We start from the raw sequence: 22774 nt of genomic DNA on the forward strand, positions 1-22774 counted from the left end.
ATAAAAGATTAATTTATATAACTTAAAATTCATGCATTGTATAAAGACTTTTCTATAATAGTATGAACTGTGATCATGAAGTTGATTGATGATATCGATTCCATACATTCTTACATATTTGTTATCTATCCCAAACAGGATGGAGTGCCAGTTACAAGCGGTGCTGGTTTGAGAATTACCATAGATGGTGGTAGCAGCTCTCTAGAAGTGATCGATGCAAAGACAACAGATGCAGGCTGGTACCAATGCACTGCCCAGAACATGGCTGGATCAACAGCTACTCGGGCTCGAGTACATGTTCAGAAGATTATCAAGCAAGACACTAGTCAACCTTCAAGGCTCCACCTTCCCACACCAACAACAGTTATCCAACCTGAGTAAGTTTAGAATTTTATTTGTATTTATAGCATATAATATTTTTGTATCTTTTTAATAATTTTTTTATTTACTTACCTATATTTTTATCTTGATCTTCTTTATTTGTAGTACTTCTATTCAAGGAATGAATCATAGTATTTCTCAATCAATATTTCCCCTGCCTTGTTGATTCAGAACTTTTTATCCTTTTATGGATTTATTGATGATCTTTAATGCTAACTTATTGCGAAATTCCAGTTTAATAATTTAATACTGTTGGACCAAAATTGTAGAAGCTATCTATTGATGCATTCTGGTTCAAAATAAGTTCTTAGAATAAATTGGCTGCATAGCGTTGCCACTTAGTTTAAGTGGATGTCCATTAAGACCGCAATCAGAAGATTGTGTTTAGTCTGATTTTGCAGATTTAGGTTTTGACTAGGATCAATGGAATGTAGGTATTATATTCAAAGATTAAAATATTGGTTTATAGGCATTGAATCATTGTTTTTATTATTACAAAAGTTTTTTGAAGATCATTCTTAATGAAAATATTTCTTCTGTTATGGACGAATTCTCCCTAAAACCATTTTGGTATTTTTTTAACTCTCTTTCTGCAAGGGTTTAAAACATTTCATAGAGAATATTTTACATAACTTTGTACGTACAAGGGAGTAGTGAGTTCTTGTATAATTTTCATTTTTGCATTCTGATCACCCTTCTTTGGAGTGAGCAGATAATTTCTTTAGCCCAGCCCCACTTCCTCTGCCGAAATTATTAAGATGGGATCATTACTTCTGAAAGAATTATTTATATAAATAACCATTTGATATTAAATTTTAAAGATAGATTTCTGGAGAAAATAATTGTTGCTGGAATCTACATAAAATTTCTGGGTTCACAAAACGTTTTTATTTTTTTAATTATTGTTAAGGCCGTTATGGCTTAGAGTATTGAGGAAGTACTAGAGCAGTCTCTAGTCAGAAACTAAGCCTGTTCAAATTCAGCCTTGGCGGTTTAACTTTTATTTGGCAGTTTTTTTTTCTGATTTACTGAGAATAAAAATGTGGTTAAATCATTGATTTTAAGGATGCTTTTAAAAAACAAAAACAAAGTAGCATTAGATTATCAATTATTAAATCAGTAATAATATATCTTTTGTGTCAATTAATAATACTTGTCCATTATTTTTATCTGAATATTTTTTTTATAGACCTGCTCCAGAACCAGAGATCATCTACCTGCGCCATGTTGAACGCGCCGCCCCAAAGGCACCACGCCATGAGGAAGAGAGGCGTTATCCTCCTCCTCAGTTTATAATCCCGTTAACTGATGCTACCCAGGTAGAAGGCAGCAGGATCCACTTAGAAGCAAGGGTAGAACCTGTAGGAGACCCAACGATGAATGTTGATTGGTATCATAACGGGAGACCTCTACCTGCAAGTAAGTTATTCATTATTGATCCTAATTTATTCTTTTCAGTATTAATATCAAAGAATTATTATCACTTGCTTACTATTTTATGAATATTTTAACTATTTATCATTAATTTTAGTATACTATTTATTTATATATATACTAGGATGTATATAAGGCATTTAACTATTAATTAATTTAATTCTTCCAGGTTCACGACTGACTACTACCTTCAGATTTGGATTTATTGCCTTAGATCTTCTCAGTGTTGTACCTGAAGATGCTGGGGAATATACCTGTGTTGTACAATCAAGTACTGGTCATGTTCAGTCCACTTCTAAAGTGACTATTACAAGTATGTATAACTTTTAAAGTAAAAAATTATTCCACAAAGTTGTAATAATTATATCAGAAAAATTAATTCTATATTTGAAAACAATTGCATTTTAATATACCATTATCAATATTTTCTTATTCATTATGGTTTAAAATTTAATTTTTTTATTTAATTAAAAAATGGGTAATTTAATGGTCAGTTAATCCTCACTTGTAGATGTTAATGTAGGCTATTTCTTTAATAAGCTTATAGTATCTCTTTGGAAGTATAAAAACTATAGGAAATATTAAATCTGAATTTAGATTTAGTAGAAAGAGCTCTGCTGAATGTTAAAACTATTATTTTCATTTTCTTTCAGGCCGTGCTAGCATTGAGGCTAAATCACAATATCCTGAGAGCCTCGAATACATTCGACAACTAGAAGATTATTCAAAATATCAAAGATCAGAATCAATTGAAGAAACAACATCAGCAAGGCCAGTGTTCATCAGGCCACTGCGTGATTTAGGTCAGACTCAGGAAGGACGCAATGCTCACTTTGAGGGTCAGATAACTCCTGTATCAGACCCAACAATGAGGGTAGATTGGTTTAAAGATGGAAAACCAATTACTGCAAGTTCAAGAATAACCACTATTTTCAATTTTGGATATGTATCTCTTAATATTGTTCATGTTCGATCTGAAGACTCTGGTATCTATACTGTTCGAGCTGTGAATAGGTGGGGGGAGGCAGTATCACAATCCTCACTTATTGTTATAGGTAAGAGAGCCAGTTCTGTTTAAGGATTGTTGTAACTTGAGTTCTTAATAGTTATCCAACATATTTTGTTTTTAAAAATATTTTATTGTAAAAGGATTTGGTAATCAAAATAAAATCTTTCAACTTGATAGTACTTTCTTGTATAGTATAGTACTACTTGATGTCTATAGTACTACTTGATGTCTATAGTACTACTTGATATTTCTTATGGTAAGTTTATTGTTATGGAAAGTTTATTAGTTGGGTTTATAGAATTAAAGGATAAGATGGCCTGTGTGGCAGTCACAAAGGATCCCAAAATATTTTAAAAAATTACGTTATTGAAAGCCAACATTTTGGTCTTAACATAACATGTGTTAATGAAAAAAAATCATGGTTTTCATGATTAAAATCACCCATCTAGGCTGTTCTATAAGTATCGAATTGATGGATATACTAATAGATTAAATACAAAGCTTTAATAGAGAATGAGTTTGATATTCTTATTAACTTTTTGGTGGAGATAGATAATTCAAGCCACTCTCTGTTTAAGTTTATGTAATACTTTTACAGATATCTGTAAGAATGATGCATTGAAACTTCATTAAAATTAATAATAATAGTAAATAGTAATTTCAATAATCTAAAGGTATAAAATCTATTAATTATTTGCAGCAAGGAGCAGTGTAACAAGTGAACTAGGCATACCTGAACAACAACGGTATATTGAGTCTGTTGAAGCTCTTGAAGGCTACCTCAGCTCATCACATCGGACACAGCCAGAACCTCCTGAGAGCACTCAGCCTCCAGTTTTCCAGAGCCCAATCAAAGACCAAGGTGTCAGAGAAGGAGGTTTTGCTCATTTTGAAGCTAGGCTTGAACCTGTTGGTGATTCTACTCTTAGAGTTGAATGGCTTAAAGATGGGAGACCTGTTGAAGCCAGTAAGTTATAAATGTTCCTTCATAATGTTATAGATTCTTACTGGATAAGTTGCGTTAATATAATTAGATGTAGTGAATGAAAATACTCTTCATTATGTTTTTACATTTGTATTAAAATTATATTTAAATAATTATAATGTATGTCAATTAAAAATTCAGTATATTTTTTAACAAGTTTGATGTATTATTGTTATTTATTTTTCAGGCTCTCGTATAACATCATTCTTCAATTTTGGATATGTTGCTCTTACCATCAAATCTGTTGCTACACATGATGCTGGAAAATATATGTGCCGTGCTTACAATATGCTTGGCGAAGCTACAACATCAGCAATCTTAAATGTAATATCTAAACAGGACTCTGTTGTTTTTGATAGCCAGCATGCTTCAAGCCTTCAGAAAATACAACATCTAGAAGATTCAAGGTATGATAGTTGCCTTTGTTTTTATATCTTTAATTGTTTACGTAATGGATATTATATATTTTTTAAATTTAAATAGTCGATACATGAAAAGTAAACAAGAGGAAGTCACTGTTACGCAAAAACCAAGATTTTTGGGTCCATTGAAGGGCACAAACAAAATTGTCGAAGGCCAGCGTGCCCATTTTGAAGCTAGAGTGGAACCACTTTCCGATACTACAATGAGGGTAATTCTTATCTTCTCTTTAATTGTTCTAACCATTATTCATACATCAGAAATTCTAAAAATATATTTTGAAATTCACATTTCAGATTGAATGGTATTTCAATGGGAAAATCCTTCAAACTGCTAATAGGATTCAGACTTATCATGATTTTGGTTATGTAGCCTTAGACATTATGAGTGTTAGGGCTGAAGATGCTGGGACATACACTGTTGTTGCTAGAAATGCACTAGGAGAAGCTCAGCTATCAGCTACTATGCAAGTAGAAAGTTAGTATCTTTTTATTTGATTATAAAAGCTTATTATTTTATCTGAAAACTTATACCATGTACCACAGTACTTTTCTTGTATTGATTAAAAGTATCTTAAAATCAGAAGTATTTATCATTTTAATAACTTAAAACCTATTTCAGCCCGCTCTGGCATTGACACTCGAAGCATGCATCATGGTGCTTATGACAAGACAAAACATATGGAGGATAGAACCCATATTGAACCTCAGTATAACATAGAAGAAATTTCAAAATCACGACCTATTTTTGTTCAACCTCTTACAGACATTGCACCAATTTCTGAAGGAAAAAATGTACATTTAGAATGTAGGCTTGAACCAATGGGAGATCCAACGATGAGAGTAGAATGGTTTCTTAATGGCAAACCCATAACTGTTGGTAAGTTCCTATATTTCCAATTTTTTTATTTCAATATAATTTTTCCTCAAATTAATATATTTGTAAAGATATTCTAAAGATCTTTCTGATTAAGTGAATCTTTTGTTTTTCCACAAATCTTTCTTATGATACCATTTTGGTTCCATAAATAAATATTAATGATTTTAATTCTTTCACTCGCAGGTTCACGATTCCGTACCTATTATGATTTTGGTTATGTTGCATTGGATATTATTCATGTAACTTCTCTTGATTCCGGAGAATACACTGTAAGAGCCACCAACCATCTTGGCTCTGCTCATACTTCTGCTTGTGTTCGAGTTAGTATTTATTATGACCCCCTTATAGTATTAACATGATTCTAATAAAATATTCTAAAATCAAAATTTTAATGTTGATCTTTTAGATATTATTGTGCTTTATTTGATCTTCCAGGTAATGAGCAGATCTGATATTTTGACTGAGACTCAGAATGAATCATCCTTAGAACAGATTGAACTTCTTGAATCTCGTGGCAGAAGGATTGAACGAGAAGAGGCAGTTATTGCTGCACCACCAGTTTTTACCCGCCCCTTACATAATATCGAAACACTTGAAGGGACCAATGTTCATCTTGAATGCCGTCTACAGCCAGTTGGAGATTCCACAATGAAAGTAGATTGGCTTGTGAATGGGAAACCAGTTCGTATCGGGCATAGGTAATGTTGATCAGTATATATTATTAATAAAATTGTTTTGATCAATAATCAAAAATTTGGCTGATAAATATTTTTAAAGAATGTAGATTTAGACTTAATTTTATTTTCATTGTATTAAATACCACTCTGAATTGTTTGGAAGATGTAAAATAATAAAACTGAATGGAAGAAATCAGATTTAAAATTTGTATTTTGTTAAAAATTAATTCAAATGAACTAAAAAAAAAAAAAATGCACGTCTATTGTTTTGTGCTAAAAGTAAAACTTGGCTTTCGGAAGTATAATTTTATTTTTTTTACTTAAACTATTATATCACTATCTCATATTGAGAACTTATGAACATGTAGTTATAGTTTATTCAAAACATTGTTATATTGCTGCTTTTTGAATATGTTAAAACTTAATTACAGTTGTTATCGTATCTGATATTCATGCCCGTAAGTTACAAACCATCAGAAATTTGTGACTTTTTTGTTCTAGATTCCGACCAGCCTATGATTTTGACTATGTAGCCCTCGATTTACTATCTGTTTACCCTGAAGATTCAGGTGTATATACATGCATAGCCAGAAACCACTTGGGAGAGGCCGTGACCTCTTCATCAGTTAGAGTCATTGGTAAATATTTTATGACATAACTTCATTATTTAATTAACACTTGCCTCTTCATTATGTAAATCTAATCTATATTTGTTCTTTCAGCTAAAAAAGATCTTTTACTAGAATCGCAGCATCCAGGAGGATTGGAGAAAATCCAGTATTTGGAAGATTCTTCTCGCTACAAGAGAGCAGATGTTGTTGACGAAATGGTTACAATTAGACCGAAGTTCATCACAAAACCTAAATCCATTGAAGGCCTGAGGGAAAGTGGGCATGCTCACTTTGAATGTAAATTGGAACCTGTGACTGATTCAAACCTGAAAGTCGAATGGTTCAAAAATGGCCGACCTATTATTGTTGGTTAGTTATTTTTTAAAACAATGCTTATAAACAAAAAGAAAAATTAAGAATAATATGATCATTATTTTTTTATCTCTTTTCTAGGACATAGATTCCGTCCAATTCATGACTTTGGCTATGTGGCACTTGACATCATTGACACAATTGCTGAAGATTCAGGAATCTACACTTGCCGTGCCACCAACCTATTAGGAACCGATGAAACTTCTTGCTCATTGAAGTGTTTAAGTCAGTATAACACTGCTTAAATTTATTAACAATATATGAATTACCTATTAGAACTCATTTAAGTAATTTCTCAATTTAGGATCTTCACAAATAGTAACCACAACCCAGAATGAAGCAGGGTTGGAACAGATACAGTACCTTGAGGATAGGAGTAAATACCAGAGAAAGGATGACATAGAAGAGACCACACGACAGGCTCCTGTTTTCACAACTTCACTCAAACAATGTGACATTCGGGAAGGTCAAAGAGCACACTTTGAATGTCGTCTTATTCCAGTTTCAGACAACACCATGAAAGTAGAATGGTTCCATAATGGACAGCCTGTTAAGTCAGGTTAATATCACTACAAGTTGAAATGTTGTGTTGATATTATGGGTTGTAAATACATTTATAATTATTGATTGTTTTTTTAATGTTTGATAAAGGTTCACGATTCACTGAAACAAATAACTTTGGTTTTGTTGCTCTTGATATTCTCCATTGCTTGCCAGAAGATTCAGGAACATATACTTGCAGAGCTAAAAATATAAATGGAGAAGCAGTTACATCATCAAACCTCAACGTTCAATGTAACACTCTTTCTCCCTTTTTATTTAATAACAATTTTTTTTAGTTAAGAAATAAATTTTAATAGGAAATTTTTGGTTAATTTTAGCTCGAAAATCGATATACCTTGAGTCACAACATGAAGCTGCTCTGAGCCGCCTTAATCAGTTTGAGACGAGGGAATATCATGGCCCAAGTGGTCCTGAAGAAGCACCAAGCCAACCACCTGTGTTTACTCAACCGTGCCGCGATCAGAGGCTCGCTGAAGGAGCTAGTGCTCATTTTGAAGCAAGGCTGATTCCTGTTGGAGATGCTAGACTGAAAGTTGAGTGGTTAAGAAATGGTGTTCCAATTCAAGCCTGTAAGTACTCAACTTGTTAAAACTCTGTGATTTATTTCTGAAGAAAATATCATTAGTGTATTAATAAATATTTATTAATATTCTTGTCAATTTCAGCTAATCGCATTACAACCATGCATGACTTTGGTTATGTTGCACTTAATATGAAACATGTTTATCCTGAAGACTCAGGTACATATACTTGCAGAGCAGTTAATGATCTTGGACAGGCTGTAACATCAGCTACACTTTATGTTCAATGTAAGCCTAATTTTTCAGATAAAATATCTTTTTAAATGGTTAGTATGATGCAATAATTATATTTTTTTATTAGCTAAAGCTTCACTACTTACTGAAAGTCAGCATGAAGCTGCTCTGCAAAAACTACAAGCCCTTGAAGATTCATCTAAATATAGGCGAACTGAAGAACAAGAAATCATTGTCACACAGAAACCTAGCTTCAGTGTTCAACTCAATGGTCCAACTTCATTAATGGAAGGACAAAGTGCTCATTACGAATGTAGAGTTGAGCCTTATCCTGATGCCAACCTCAAAGTAGAATGGTTCCATAATGGAAAACCATTGCAAACAGGTATGAAAAAATGTATTAGTAATATTAAGTAGAATAATGAAATAAATTTTAATAAGAATATTATTTTTATTACTTGTCAGTTTTTATTAATTGGAGCTTTAAAACTTAAAGGTTTAGATCAGAATAGTATTCACTTAGCTTTTGAGTCCAAGTAGCTAGTTTAAAATAATGGTGATAAAACCATTGAAACTAAAATTAAGTTAAAAAAAATATGATTAAGTTGTTATATTCATACAATAATGTATGGATGAATCACATGGCAGTATTTCATAAGCTCTGCAGATTTTTCAAAAATATTTTGAAATTAATTTGTTTTGGAAATATCATATTAATGAGATGAAGAACACATTATGAAATTTGAATATGTCTACTTTTATCAAACAGGTCACCGATTCCGTACAGCCTTTGATTTTGGATTTGCCACACTTGACATACTGACAGTTTATGAAGAAGATAAAGGAGAGTATACTTGTAGGGCAACAAATAAACTTGGACAGGGAGTTTCTTCAGTTAAACTTAATGTCCAATGTGAGTATTTGATTTTGTACTAATTTTTATTTATAAGTTTCAATCAAATAGTTACTTAGTTGTCATTCCATATCCTGAAAATCATTAAAAGACTTGTATTTATAATAAAAACTAATCCTTGTATTATTGTGTGTATGTATATATAATTATTTTTTTAACATGTTTTGCATATATTTTTTAAATATTTTTGTTTTGTATATTCACTATTTCATAAATCTGTACAGTATTACCCTAATCCCTGAAATGTTATTGGTTATTTCTTATTTTCAGCAAGAGCATCAATTATAAGAGATACTCAACACAAGGAAGCTCTCCAAAGGATTCAGTACCTTGAGGATGACTCTCGCTATAAACGCACAACTGATGAAGAAGTTACAATTCATGAAAGGCCGGAATTTGGCAGACCATTGAAGAATATTGAACATCTGCCAGAAGGTAGAATGGCTCATTTGGAAGCAACACTGACTCCAGTCAATGATGCTACAATGAAAGTTGAATGGTTTAGAAACGGAAGACCTATACCTCAAGGTTAGATTTTCCAAACATAAATTTTTTGTTCTATATTTTTTTCATTAAAATAAAAGATTTGTTCAATTTACTTTTAAAAATGGCAATGCACTAGCAGTCAAAATTCAAATATTAAACTATTTCTGTTTTTGTGAATTAAGTTTGATAAAAATTGTTCTGTCAATAATTTTTCATTATTCTTAAATTCTTACAATAGGAATCAGTTAACAAATTTTGACACTATTACTTTATCTATTTTATTTAAAACTAATATCATTAACTTTTTTTCCTAACAGGACATAGATTCAAGACAACATATGATTTTGGCTTTGTGGCATTAGACATTTTATATGCTTATGCTGAAGACTCTGGAACTTATATGTGTAAAGCCCGAAACGTTGCTGGTGAAGCTGTAACAACATGCTCAATCCAAGTTGACTGTAAGTTATCATTCATGTTTTAACGCATTAGCTAAAATAGAACTTCGTTCAGTTCATAAATGTATTTTATATTTAAATTATTAATTAAATAATATAAAATGAATAATAGGCCAACAACGGGGGCATTGTTTTATTAATTTATTTCCTACTTCATCATTTATTTCATAAACTACTCTCATTTTCTTTATATTAAAACCGACTAATGAACTACAATGTTAGTCAAAACATCAGTGAAAAACACATTATACAATCATAATGATTTATATGATCTCAACGAATCCCAAAAAAATATACCCATTTTTTCAGGTAAATAAATATTTTATATTTGAGGTATCTTGGGCATTTGTATTTTTGTGAAAATATAAATAATTCACAACATATGTACTGACCTAGAAATAAAAATCTCATGTGATTAAAATGGAAATTTTATTTTAAATAATTAAATTCGCAAAATGGGTTGAATTAGTTTAGCCAGGTTCCCAAATCATCAAGATGACACCTAAATTTTAGTTTCTTCAGCAAAAAACATAATAAATGTATTAAATTAATAAAATTTTGAGCAAAAATGGGTCGCAAAAAGCGGGGTAAAAGAGGAGGAAAACGGCGAAAGCAGAAGAAGGAGGTTGTTGTTCCAGATCTTAATGAAGAAGCAGTTGTTGAAATCTCAGCAAGTACTTCATTACTTTTTTAAATAATTACACTAGATAAATTGTTTTCTTGCTTTTTACCAAATATTTAAAATATTTTTCAGCTTATAACCGTTGTTTTGTGAAACTTCCAGAAATAGTCCATATTTCGTCTTTGTATAATCAAAACTGTTCTAGTGTGATTAGTGCATTTGTGCATGAGTTTTTTATAGCATTTTATGGAAAGAGAGATAATAAGAACTGGGCTCTCTGGTTTACTGTATCAATAAGTGGAGACAAGCACCAGCAGTTCTTAGGTCAGATGATATCTTATCTAGAATTTAGAAAAAAAATTATAAACTCTTTTTTATCCCAACGAAAGTTTATCAATTAAATCTTGTGTACTTAATACTATTCCCTCTTGTCTATTCCATTTTCATTGGGTAATAGCTCTCTTTGAATTAATTTGCTTTGAGTTGTCTAAATTCTTAGATCAGTATATGATGATCTTATGCTAAACACACATTGAAGTATATTAATTTTAATTTTTGTATTTGTTTTTGTGTGCAAGAGTAGATTAAACAGTTATAATCTTGCAAGTTAATTAATTAAGCCAATTACTTTAGTACAACAACTGATGTGTTAACACATCAAAAATAATTGGGGAAAATGGAATTGTCATAATTTTTTTTTATGTTTTTCTGTTTCTATCTAGTTAATTTTTTCAATGTATTCTAATGGGTGGAAGATGTTGGTCATAAGGGTAGTTTACTTTAGACACAAACCCACTTGATTTTTCAAGTGAAATCAGTTCATTTGAATAATACCTACATAGAAGGAATGTTAGTTAAGTTGAATGATATTGATAAAAAAAATTGCCTGTTATAATTATTATTTATATTCCTAATGATGCAAAAAAAAAAAAAAAAAAGGTTGGATAAAATCAAGCAATTTTGTTTATAGAAAATTCGGCAAAGCAATTTAGGTGATACAGATATAGGAGGAAATACATTTGAACAGGAAGAGAGGTTGAAGGATTTTGGGTCTGTAGTAACTGGAAAAAAAAATAAATTTATGAGGAAATAAAAGCGAGGAGAAAGGGGAGAAATGTTTGTTATATTTTAATTTTGAAAATTGCTTAGTTCACGTCCAGAAACTTGAAAGTTCGAATTCACAAAACTATTATCCTTCCTACTGTTCTTTATAGATGTGAAACGTGGCCTCTTATACTAAGGAAAGAAAATTGCCTTAAGATTTTTGAAAATAAAGTATTACATGAAATATAAATATTATACCGGAAAAGGATAAATTAACTGGAGCATTTAGAAGACCACACAATACCAAATTGAGGGAACTGTACCCGGTAAATATAATTCAGGTGATAGCATTGCGGTGAATAAGATGGGCATATAAAGTTGCAGGCTTAGAAATTAATGCATCTCTAAAATGTTAATAAGTATTGAACCCACAGGTAAACTTCAAGGGGTTGACTGAAAAATAGGTGGGAGGATTGTGTTGACTGATCTGATAGATTCGGTTTTGGACGGGTGTCACTAGATGGATATATGTAGACGGAGATTGGTGGTATCGACATTGAATCTTTGGGTTCACTGAGCCTTTATTATCATTATGAATGAATAGCATAATTCACACAACATAAAACAAAACTTTTTTTATATTTGAAGAATTCTAAAAATATCTTTAAAATTACTAGCAAAGTCATGTTTTATATTCTTGAACAATGTTTTAATAATCATAAAGGGCCAAAGACTGGTTTCCTAGAACTAGAATTTTTGGTTTTCTTGGTTATTTAGAGTGATAATTTATTTGAGAATGACCCACCTAAGATGGTTTATATCTGTTATTGTCAGATACCCACAGTAGTTTTTAGATACTTAATCAATGGGAAATGGTTCTAATTTTGAGTACCCATCTTCTTATCTAATCTCCTATGAAGCAATTTCAGTTAAGCTGCTGGCTTTTATCCTTTTAAGGTCTATCTTCAGTCTACACTGTCAGGGCTATAAGTTCTGCTTTGATTGAATAGGCCAATACTCCCTTTAGTTTATTTGTCTTGAATAAGGAGATCGGAAGTCATCCAGTTTAGTTACTTTAAGGGAGCCTGACAGATTTATTTTAATAAAATAATGTATGCTCTGTAAAGGACTATGGGAGTTTTTTATATTAGATAAAAAAATTAGTAGTCTTTTTCTCATTACTAAATGTTATTCCGTAGCTAAAGAAGGACTTCAGCTTGATACCCTCGATGAACAGAGATTAAAGAAAATAAAAGAACTTGAACATTATGAAAGGCCAAGGCAGGAGGAGGTTGAACCTATTCCACAGAAGCCTGTTTTCATTACTCCACTCAACAGGTAATCGTTTACATTGATTCAGTTCCTTATAATAAACTTATTATTATATCTTCCCTTCTAAATTAAATGTTTTTGGGTATTTAGGTAGCTTGAAGGTTAGCTTCTGTTTCCTTTTATATTTAATAGTTAGTATAATGGACAATAGTTATTATTATTGTACACTTACCGGACTTTATTTTTTTACAGCCTTGAAAATCTTAAAGAAGGAGACCATGCACATCTGGAATGTCGTGTTGAACCGATTTCAGATGCCAACTTGCGAATTGAATGGTTCGTCAATGGCAAAGCGATTAAGACAGGACATCGCTTTAGGACAACTCATGATTTTGGTTATGTTGCTCTGGATATCCTGTATGTTTATGCAGAAGATTCTGGAACTTACATGTGTAAAGCCACTAATCTTATGGGAGAGGCAGTCAATACTTCAACAATTCGTGTTCAATGTAAGTATTAAATAATTTGATCTTATTGCATGTTTATTATAGATATTTTACTATTTCTATTTCATGTATGAAATTAAATTATTTAATATAGCTTTTCTATTAATTTGTAATTATTTGCAGCTCGGCATAATATTCTGTTAGAAACTCAACACCCTGAAGGCTTAGAAAAGATTCGTGAGCTGGAGGCTCAAGGTCATCCTACGAAACTTGAATTAGAGGAACCACTACCAAATCCTCCTAGATTTATTACGCAACTAAGAGTACGTATTTCAGGTGTTATATAACTTTCTGTAAATAATATTAAAAATAAATAAAATAAAAGTACCTTAGAAAATAGATCTTACCCATTTCTTTTCAGGATGCATTTAGGCATCAAGAATGTTTACTTTTTTTTTGTTGTAAATTGTTTTGAGATTTTCTATTTAGTAACTTTTGTAAATTAATGTCTAGAGTTTATAACTAGCATATAAAATGTAAAAGATAGTACGATGGTTGCTTAAGTAACTTTTTTTTTTTTAAAAATATCCCTAGGAATATGAAAAATAAACTTTTTTTTCTGGTTATTTTTAGTTATAGTATTCTTGGAATCATGTTAAAATTAGGAATTATTTTCATGGAACATGTCTTTCTATATCTGAACCCTTACTTAACCAGAGCTTTAGATGCAAATATAATGCAATTATATGAAATATATTATATCCAAAAAAAAGGGCTCCTGTTGGGCAATAATTTTCAAATTTTCCAAACATCTATTTTAATGCAAAAGAATAGAAGAAAACATCAAAACCATATTATTTCTAACCTTTGGTAGAAATAGACTAAGATGTTTGTTATACATAAGTTAGTAGTAATCCATAATGTCCTAATTAACTTTTATAGGTTTTATTTATTTATTTTTTCATTATTATTATTATTGTTGTTATATTGATTTATTACATTCATAATGGAACTTTTCAGGGTACCACAGAAATTGCAGAAGGAGGTACTGCTCATTTTGAAGCTCAAATTGAACCATTACACGATCCCAATCTCCGTGTTGAAGTTTACCACAATGGCAAGCCGCTTGGGTCTGCTTCGAGGTTCCATATCACTTTTGATTTTGGCTATTTTGCCCTTGATATTGGACATTGCCTTGCTGCAGATGCTGGTGAATACACTGTCAAAGCAATTAATAAACTGGGATCCGCTGTTTCATCAATATCACTAAAAGTTGTTGGTTAGTATGATGGAATTTTCTATTTTTCAAGTATCCAAATGATAAGTTTATATTATAATATCTTTTTGTAAATGCACTAGTACATAAGATAATGAATTGGTTCATATTACTGTATAAGTAGCCGTTCATATTACTATATAAGCGAGTAAAATATTATACTGTGATTAATAACAGTATCATATTTTACTCGTTATAAGGCAATGGTGGTATTTTCCTTTTTAGAGAATGCTTAACTTTTAAATGAATTAAAAGAAAACAGCACTATATTTATGATTGATTATTTTTAGAGCGAGGAAGTATAATACTCGATTCACAGCGGCCTGAAGGATTAGAAAAGATACGAGAATTAGAAAGGGAGGCTCCGAAGAGACCTGAAGCAGTCGAGCCAGTCACTAGACAGCGACCTGTGTTTACTCAACCATTACAAAACATTGATACTATAGCAGAGGGGCAGACGGCACATTTTGAATGTCGCCTCATCCCCGTCGGGGATCCGACGCTTAAGGTCGAATGGTTTAGAAATGAAAAAATACTTGAGGACAGTAAGTTGCCGTATCTTTTTAATTTTTATGATTTTGGAAATATTTCTGTTACATTTTCTTTATTTTTCTTTTATAATACAATTTTTTTTACATTTTTTGTAATCGAATATCATTTCATGTGTGACATACACATATCTTGATTATTTCTGTTAACTTTTTTATTCTAACAAAATGGAATAATCTCTTTTTAAGTGATTGCCTATGTGTTTTACACAACTAAAGTATATATTATTGATATGCATTTGAATAGATAGATACTTTTAATTATATAGTGGTAATTTGTTTATTGCTATAAAAATTATGGTTTATTTATCTAGGTTCACGTATCACAAAAACACATGATTTTGGATATGTATCTATGGATATGACACATGTTCGGGAAGAAGATGAAGGTGTTTACATGTGTAGGGCATCGAATGCTCTTGGTGAGGCTGTCACAACTGCTTCCATGAAGATTAAATGTGAGACTTATTATAATTAATTTATTACTTTAGTGGTTCATTATATAATTATAATTGTTAATTATCCTTGATTGTTATAGCCAAAGCGTCTATACAAATAGACACTCAACACCCTGAAGGCATGAGAAAAATTAGACAACTTGAAGAAGGACGTGGTCCATTGAAGCCTGAGGATGTTGAACCTACATTTGAAAAACCAATCTTTACACAAGTTTTGACTGGACCTTCAGAGCTCTGGGAAGGACAGACAGCTCACTTTGAAGCCAGAGTTGTACCAATTGGTGACCCAACTATGAGGTACCATTGGTATGTCAATGGCACAGAACTCAAAATGGGTAAGTTTGTTTAATGTAATTTAGATTGTATAAGTATAAGATTATATCCGCAATATAAATTGTGCTAAAATGTAAATTGTAATATTGTAATTTAAATTTCCACATCACATGGAGATTGTTTTTTTTTTAAAGTAAAGCTATGTTAAATAATATATTTCTGTCCATGAATAATGGAAAAAATATATTACTAGGTTCACAAACAAAGCTATCATTGGGAATATCCAATAGATATTGTTGAGTTTTCCCCATAGAAAATATATTGACTATAAGAGCTAGAAGTTGGCAAAACCATTATTTTAATAAACAAAATAATTAAATAATCCACTCAGCCAATAGTTAATATTTAATTAATTTGCAATATCTATTCATTTTAGTTTATGTGTGAATATTTAATTTTATTTTTCTTCTCTAATTTGGCCAAATGTCTAATTGTATTCATCAGTTTTTTTTTTCCATGAAATTTTTAAAGAAAAGTATTTTATTTTTTTGTATTTTAGTATAACAATTGATAATAGTTACTTTTTTCCTCCTCATTTTCTGTTGAGCAGGGATTAAAATTTTAATATTTTTCTAGGCTCTCGATTTCATGTAACACATGATTTTGGCTTTGTAACCCTTGATATCATGTCTACTGTACCAGAAGATTCAGGTTTATATATGTGCAAAGCTGTCAATGCTGCTGGAGAAGCTGTTTCATCAACTACTTTGAAAGTGAAACGTTAGTACATTTTTATATATTGTTGTATATCTCAGAAATAGTGCCTGAGGTTTTATGAGATAATATTATAATTTTTATTTTTAATAATCCTTTGACTGGAAGAATCTTAAGGTATTATTATAATTTTTATTGAATTTTATAGCAAGATCAGCTATTTCTGGTGAGCCTATTCAACCAGAGGCATGGCAGAAGATCAAAGACAAGGAAGCTGCTCTTGGTGCGAAACCAGAAAGACCTGAGGAACCAGTTGCTAATATGCCACCTATATTTACAAGACATCTTACCAACCAGGAGAACCTTACTGAAGGATCTCATGTATATATTGAAGCTCAAGTAGAGCCTAGAAATGATCCTAACCTTAGGATAGAATGGTATAAGAATGGAAAATCTCTTACAACTGGTTAGTTTTATTTTGTTAAATATTTTCTTGATAGAATATTAAGAAATAAATGTATTATTTAGTAATATTTCATTAAAGAGTCTAAGGGAAAAAATATCAATAATTAAATAAATAAATAAAATATATCAATCTTTTTTTTTTTTTCAAATTTGAGCTATAGGTACCATCTGTTAGAGTTTTAACAAAAGCTTTCTAACCAACTATTCATTCATTCGATAAAATGATCATAATCCTTGATATTGAAAAAAAAATTATATGCGATACTGTGGAAGAGATACTAGTAGCTTACCCTATTTTATTGAATCAAATAAAAATTTTAAAACGTAACTCTGATTGTTTTTCTCCTGTACCCTTGAAGTGTTTATATTGTTTGACATAATTTGTTAATTCATTTTAATGCTCCAATCCAACATCAGATTATCTTAGTGCTATTAGATATTTTAAAAGAGTAACATTGTTTATTTTCGTAGTTTCGCCCGGTCCCATTAATAAGGAACTTTTATTTGAACTGATATTATTTTTATTGAATTTCTGAAAATTAAGGAATAAAAAATAAGTTTTAAGGATATCTGAATAAGGTCTTTTTCAAGTTTTGTCTCCCAAAAGCTGCTGTAATTTGACTAATTAACCTAATGAATTCATAATAATGAACCTGCTCCTACAGTTTGAAATTGTACTAATTAATATTTTTCAATATCAACTTCCATATTTACTATTCAAACAAATAGACTCTTCACCTTTATATAAGTTGTTTATATCGGTGGATTTATTATATCTAAACCTTCCATGAACCATGAAAATATTGTAGTTATAATTTAGTAAAGATTCATTCCGTAGTTTTAGTCGGTTAGTAGTTATAAACAAAAAACAGACTTCTATTTTTTGATACAGCAGTATGATAATTTGAAACTATATATAATGTTTTTGTTTTTTTTATTCAGGTACTAGAATTAGGACAACGTTTGATTTTGGTCTTGTTACTCTTTCTGTAAATGGAGTGAGACCTGATGATTCTGGTATATATACTTGCAGGGCCATTAATATGCTTGGAGAAGCAGTGTCAACTTGTACGATCAAAATAGAAGGTGTGATGATTTTTTCACTTATTGTTATTCTATTTTTTTTATAGTTTTATAATTAATATTAAAACATTCCAATAATACTAATTATGTAAATTCCGTATTCTCATGTTTAAGGATTTATTAGTATATAACTAATTGAAAACGTGGCTGATATTATTGTTTTTTTGTAAGACAAATAATAATTGTGTTGACCCTTCATGATTATTAAATATTATTTATTGTAAATTTGTTGTTAATATTTTTTTTTTACTTTCCTTACCACCCACCTGGGTAATATAAGATAAAAAAAATCATTAGATAAAAATAAAATCCTTATCATATCAATATGAGTATAGATACCAGAAGGTGGTATTCAAAGTGGTGCGAGTGGACACATCACATATTTTGGTTTTTAATTAGTAAAGCTTTCAAACTGTAATGATCTTTCAGAGAGGAGAAGATTGTTGGGGGGGGGGGAGGAGGTACGGTCAGCAGAAAATACACAAATAAACAAACAAATTATTTGAATTAAAATAAATAGGCACAAATAAATAATTTGTTTGTTTCTTTGAGTTTTTCTGCTGACCACACCCCCCCCTTCCCTCCCTCAACCATCTTCTCCTCTTGTATATCTATGGTCAACTATCTTCATATCATAATAATCTTTCATCTGTTCCTTGTATTTCTTTCAATTATGAGCATTTTATATTCTCCATTAATAGTTTTTTCTGCTTAACTACATTTTTTATGCGTGTAATTTTTTTTATAAGATTAAATTTTTTGTTTTAATAAATTTAATATTTTTACAGATCGCCATTGGCTCCTGGCAAATTCGTTAAGACCTGAAGCTTTACCATTAATTGATGCTCTTGAAGGTCCTAAAGAAGGTAGACCTGAGGCACCAGAGCCTGTATTTGAAGGACCTGTTTTCATTTCACATCTTAACAATGTTGTTTGTACCGAAGGAGAAAATTCTCACTTTGAATGTCGTGTTGAGCCTGCTAAGGATCCAACTCTTCAAATAGGTGAGGAAGAATAAGAAAATTGGAAGGAAAAAAGAAAATGGTTTCTTCAAACAGAAATTGATTGTTTTTTGAAATTTTTTAGAATTCTTCGCTAATGGAAAACCACTTCCAACTGGTTCCAGATTCAAGGGAAACCATGATTTTGGTTTTGTGACCCTTGATATAAATTCATGTTATGCTGAAGATTCTGGAGTCTACACTGTTAAGGCAACTAACAGCAAAGGCCAAGCCTCTACTTCTGGCACACTTAAGTGTACTAGCAAAACTGACATTTATCTTCAAACTCAACATCCAACTGGCCAAGCTGGGCTGGAAAAAGTGAAAGAAGTTGATGAATCATTTGCATCCAAGTACCAACGTCAACTTTCTGGTTAGTTGTATTGGGGAAATAAATGTTTTTTATTTATTCGTGTATTAAATTTTATAATTATAGGGCATAAGAATTGAATTTTAGTTTCTGTTTGAATAAAATTAGTATTAATGTGACTAATATGGAGGAATAGAGAATATTTGAATGATTTCAACAGTAGTATATAATTTGTTTTAAATAGAATAAGTTATCGGGACAAAATTGCTAGAACATTTTCACAAAAAAGTATAACCCTAATGGTGAGCATTGTTTAAAAGTGAGGTCTTTTTAGTGATTTCTGGACCCTTTTGGTAAATTTAATCAAACTAAATCTTGTTGGGTTTTGGTGATAATGTTGGTTAAAGAAAAATGGGGTATCAACCCATTGCCTCTGAGCCAGGTGGAATGGCACTACCTCCCTATAATATTAAAAAAGAAAAATTATTTCAAATAGATATTTAAAGTTTTTAAGTATGAGTAAGTGATACTAGTGAATGTACGATTTATTGTTTACTTTTATTTAGTTTATTTTTACTTTCCTTACTGTTGCTTGTTAAGGAAAGTATTGTAATCACATCAGATTTTTGATGTGTAGTTTTCTACAAATCATTGCATACAGATTCTAGAATCCTAGAACATTCAAGATACCCATCTAAAAGATAATTAAATTATCTTCGGAGCTAAACTTAAAAATAGTCAGTCATGTAAATGGGTATAGCTTAGTATATATATGTAGCTTGTATAGGTTCATTTCTTTTTTTTTTTTTTACTGCCTTATTTATCTATTTTTTTTTAAACTTTCTTTTTCTGAAAATTATAGTTTTTCTGTATATTTTTCTGTATACATAATTACTTATATTTCAAAGTTAATGATTTGTTGTTTTAGAATAAAATCTGCGGGTCAAGCTGTTATTAAAACAAGTTGTGTTTAGTACATTAGTTTTTTCCATGAGTAAGTGAAAGTATTTCATAAAATCTGTACTATAGCACATCTTACGAATTCCCAACTTTTCTCAAATTTTAGAGAAATAATTTTTGAAATATTGCTGTGAGCATGTATAAGCAACAGTAGTGGATGGATGAAGCTGAAATTTATATCAGACCATGTAAACACTAATCCTCTACTTTCATCTAAAGTAGGTGGCAGAATCTGATGAAATAGGTTCATCCATTTCACACTAATTACAAATGTGTTGCTTGATGTCTACAACGTAAAATGTGAGAGAAAATATTCGATTCTGAGGATAATTTTTTTTTTTTATTCTTGTTTGAATACAAAGCTTCCGAACCTTGAGCAGTGAGGAATCAAAATCTTAATTAGTACTCGTACAAAGATAATAGTTACATTTACAGAAAACCTTTGAATCCTAATTACTTAGTTCTAGGTGAAGTGTAATTTTTTTTTTTGTAATAATTAAATTGGGTATTCATTTAATTAAAAATGCATAAGTATCAAATTTGATTCAAGTTAGTGAATTGTACAGATGCTTATGTCCAATATGGCAAGTTTATTGGAATGATTTTCTTAAGTTTTGGTAAATATCTAAAAACAAAATATAGACATTTTTGAATTGAAGGGCTTAGGACAAGAACATGGTATAAATTTTTCTATGGAGCAGTTGCATGCAATTCTACAGTTTAATTTTTTGTATGGTTTAAATTGCATAATATTATAGGTGAATATATTGAAGTTAATTAAGTTAGATAAACTAACACTATAAATAGCTCTGTAGACATACAAAGAATCACTTTGCATAAAATCTTATCCGACTTTGAAATTTTGGCTTGTCACCTTCTTGCTATTAACCATTCTAATGTTTAATTTAGACAGGACTAGGGATTATGCTGGGGATAGAGGTGGGAGAAGATTGGGCAGAACTAAGTAATGAAAACATCTAATTATTACTTATTTATTTGAGCGAACGTTTATGGATAGCTGTAGGACATTTTATTGTTTCTGAGTTTGTTAAGGTGTCTCCTCAGCAACCTCAATTTTACAATTCAATTCCACCCTAGGCAGTCCAACGGAATGAAAACTCAATCTTCCCACTCTGGTTATAATAGGTTGGTTACCTATAGGATAAACCTTCCTTTCATACCTCTCCCCTTCTTCCCCATGCATCAGAAATGGACAGGTATTGGCTATACATAAAAAAAAAAAAATGATAATTGAAGAAAGCAGTAGTAAAGCATTTTTATTGTCAATAATTGATGGTACGGTGTATCATAGCAATAATTCCAAAACCTCTCAACTACATATGTTTTACACTGTAGTTAAGAGTTTTGAAAATAAGTAACAACATTATTGCACCTTAAGTGAACGTTAGTTTTATTTAGTTGATTGTTAAATCAATATGCCAAGATAATCACTACCATTTTTAAATAATATTGATTTTATTGTTTATATATTTTTCCCTCCCTGTTTATAAGTACTCTTTAGGAAATGAGTTGTATTTGCACCATGCAGTTAAATGTGTTATATTTTACAAGGAATTTTTTTTTGTTAACAGATAATTTATTCATTGAATTTTTAAACTAATAATAAGGAAAACAATAATAAAACATGGAAGTTGGAAATATTTTTATTTAACCAATGTCCACTATTGCTATTTTGGTTCTGCACAGAACTATACATATGGTTTTCGATGTTCAATATAAATGGTTTCCATTTATGAATCAGAATGTAAACAAACATAATTTAGGAACAATAACTTTACCAAGGAAAAAATTTCATAAGAACAAACTTTCATAATTTCAAATTCAATATAAAGAATAAATAAAAGAATGTAAATTTTTAAATGAAAATATATCAAATTCTTTATAAAAGTAGATTAAAATTTTTTTAGGGTGTTTAGTAATCAAATTATTTCATTGTTGATTGTTCAGCTTCATTATTTTTTATATTCTTACTAGTTGGAATCTCAATATAATAATAAATGTTATCTTTCACTAGTATACATTCATTAACTAGATATTAACGATATTAACTAGGCTTAGCATTTTTTTCATATTTATCAATTATCTATTCATCGGGGTATAGCATCCATTGTGAGTAACGTTATGGATTTTAAATGTCATCTATTTTGATATGATTGGTATTTTTGTGATGTTATCCAGTTTTGGTCTGGTTAGCGATTATAGTTATTCCAATTTTAATTTTTTTTTTTTCTGTAAAGCAATGATCTCAGAAGTTTTTAGTTATGGTTAGATATCAAGGAAAACATTTTACAATCTTACTATAATAAATTAATCAATTGATTAAATATTTTCATCTTT

General features: G+C 30.4%; 1 protein-coding gene across 1 annotated transcript in view; it reads left to right on the top strand.

Annotated features, from left to right (window-relative positions):
• The window catches only part of LOC106678791 (titin), a gene marked incomplete in the record, with an annotated part of 234754 nt that overhangs the window by 64070 nt on the left and 147910 nt on the right, over window positions 1–22774 (top strand). The window contains 34 exon segments of the mRNA XM_067049221.1: window positions 139–377; window positions 1571–1800; window positions 1985–2128; window positions 2469–2870; window positions 3525–3791; window positions 3997–4216; window positions 4293–4440; window positions 4526–4706; window positions 4851–5108; window positions 5292–5428; window positions 5544–5806; window positions 6287–6423; window positions 6508–6765; window positions 6850–6993; window positions 7073–7327; window positions 7420–7563; window positions 7650–7901; window positions 7998–8141; window positions 8215–8472; window positions 8857–9000; window positions 9271–9528; window positions 9804–9947; window positions 12810–12948; window positions 13135–13391; window positions 13512–13651; window positions 14349–14607; window positions 14895–15149; window positions 15467–15610; window positions 15691–15945; window positions 16520–16663; window positions 16806–17063; window positions 18005–18148; window positions 18934–19149; window positions 19232–19519. Coding sequence (XP_066905322.1) covers window positions 139–377; window positions 1571–1800; window positions 1985–2128; window positions 2469–2870; window positions 3525–3791; window positions 3997–4216; window positions 4293–4440; window positions 4526–4706; window positions 4851–5108; window positions 5292–5428; window positions 5544–5806; window positions 6287–6423; window positions 6508–6765; window positions 6850–6993; window positions 7073–7327; window positions 7420–7563; window positions 7650–7901; window positions 7998–8141; window positions 8215–8472; window positions 8857–9000; window positions 9271–9528; window positions 9804–9947; window positions 12810–12948; window positions 13135–13391; window positions 13512–13651; window positions 14349–14607; window positions 14895–15149; window positions 15467–15610; window positions 15691–15945; window positions 16520–16663; window positions 16806–17063; window positions 18005–18148; window positions 18934–19149; window positions 19232–19519 — 7126 coding nt within the window.

This window comes from Halyomorpha halys, unplaced genomic scaffold (assembly GCF_000696795.3).
Source record: "Halyomorpha halys isolate HHAL.00 unplaced genomic scaffold, Hhal_1.1 Scaffold161.1, whole genome shotgun sequence".
NCBI lineage: Eukaryota > Metazoa > Arthropoda > Insecta > Hemiptera > Pentatomidae > Halyomorpha > Halyomorpha halys.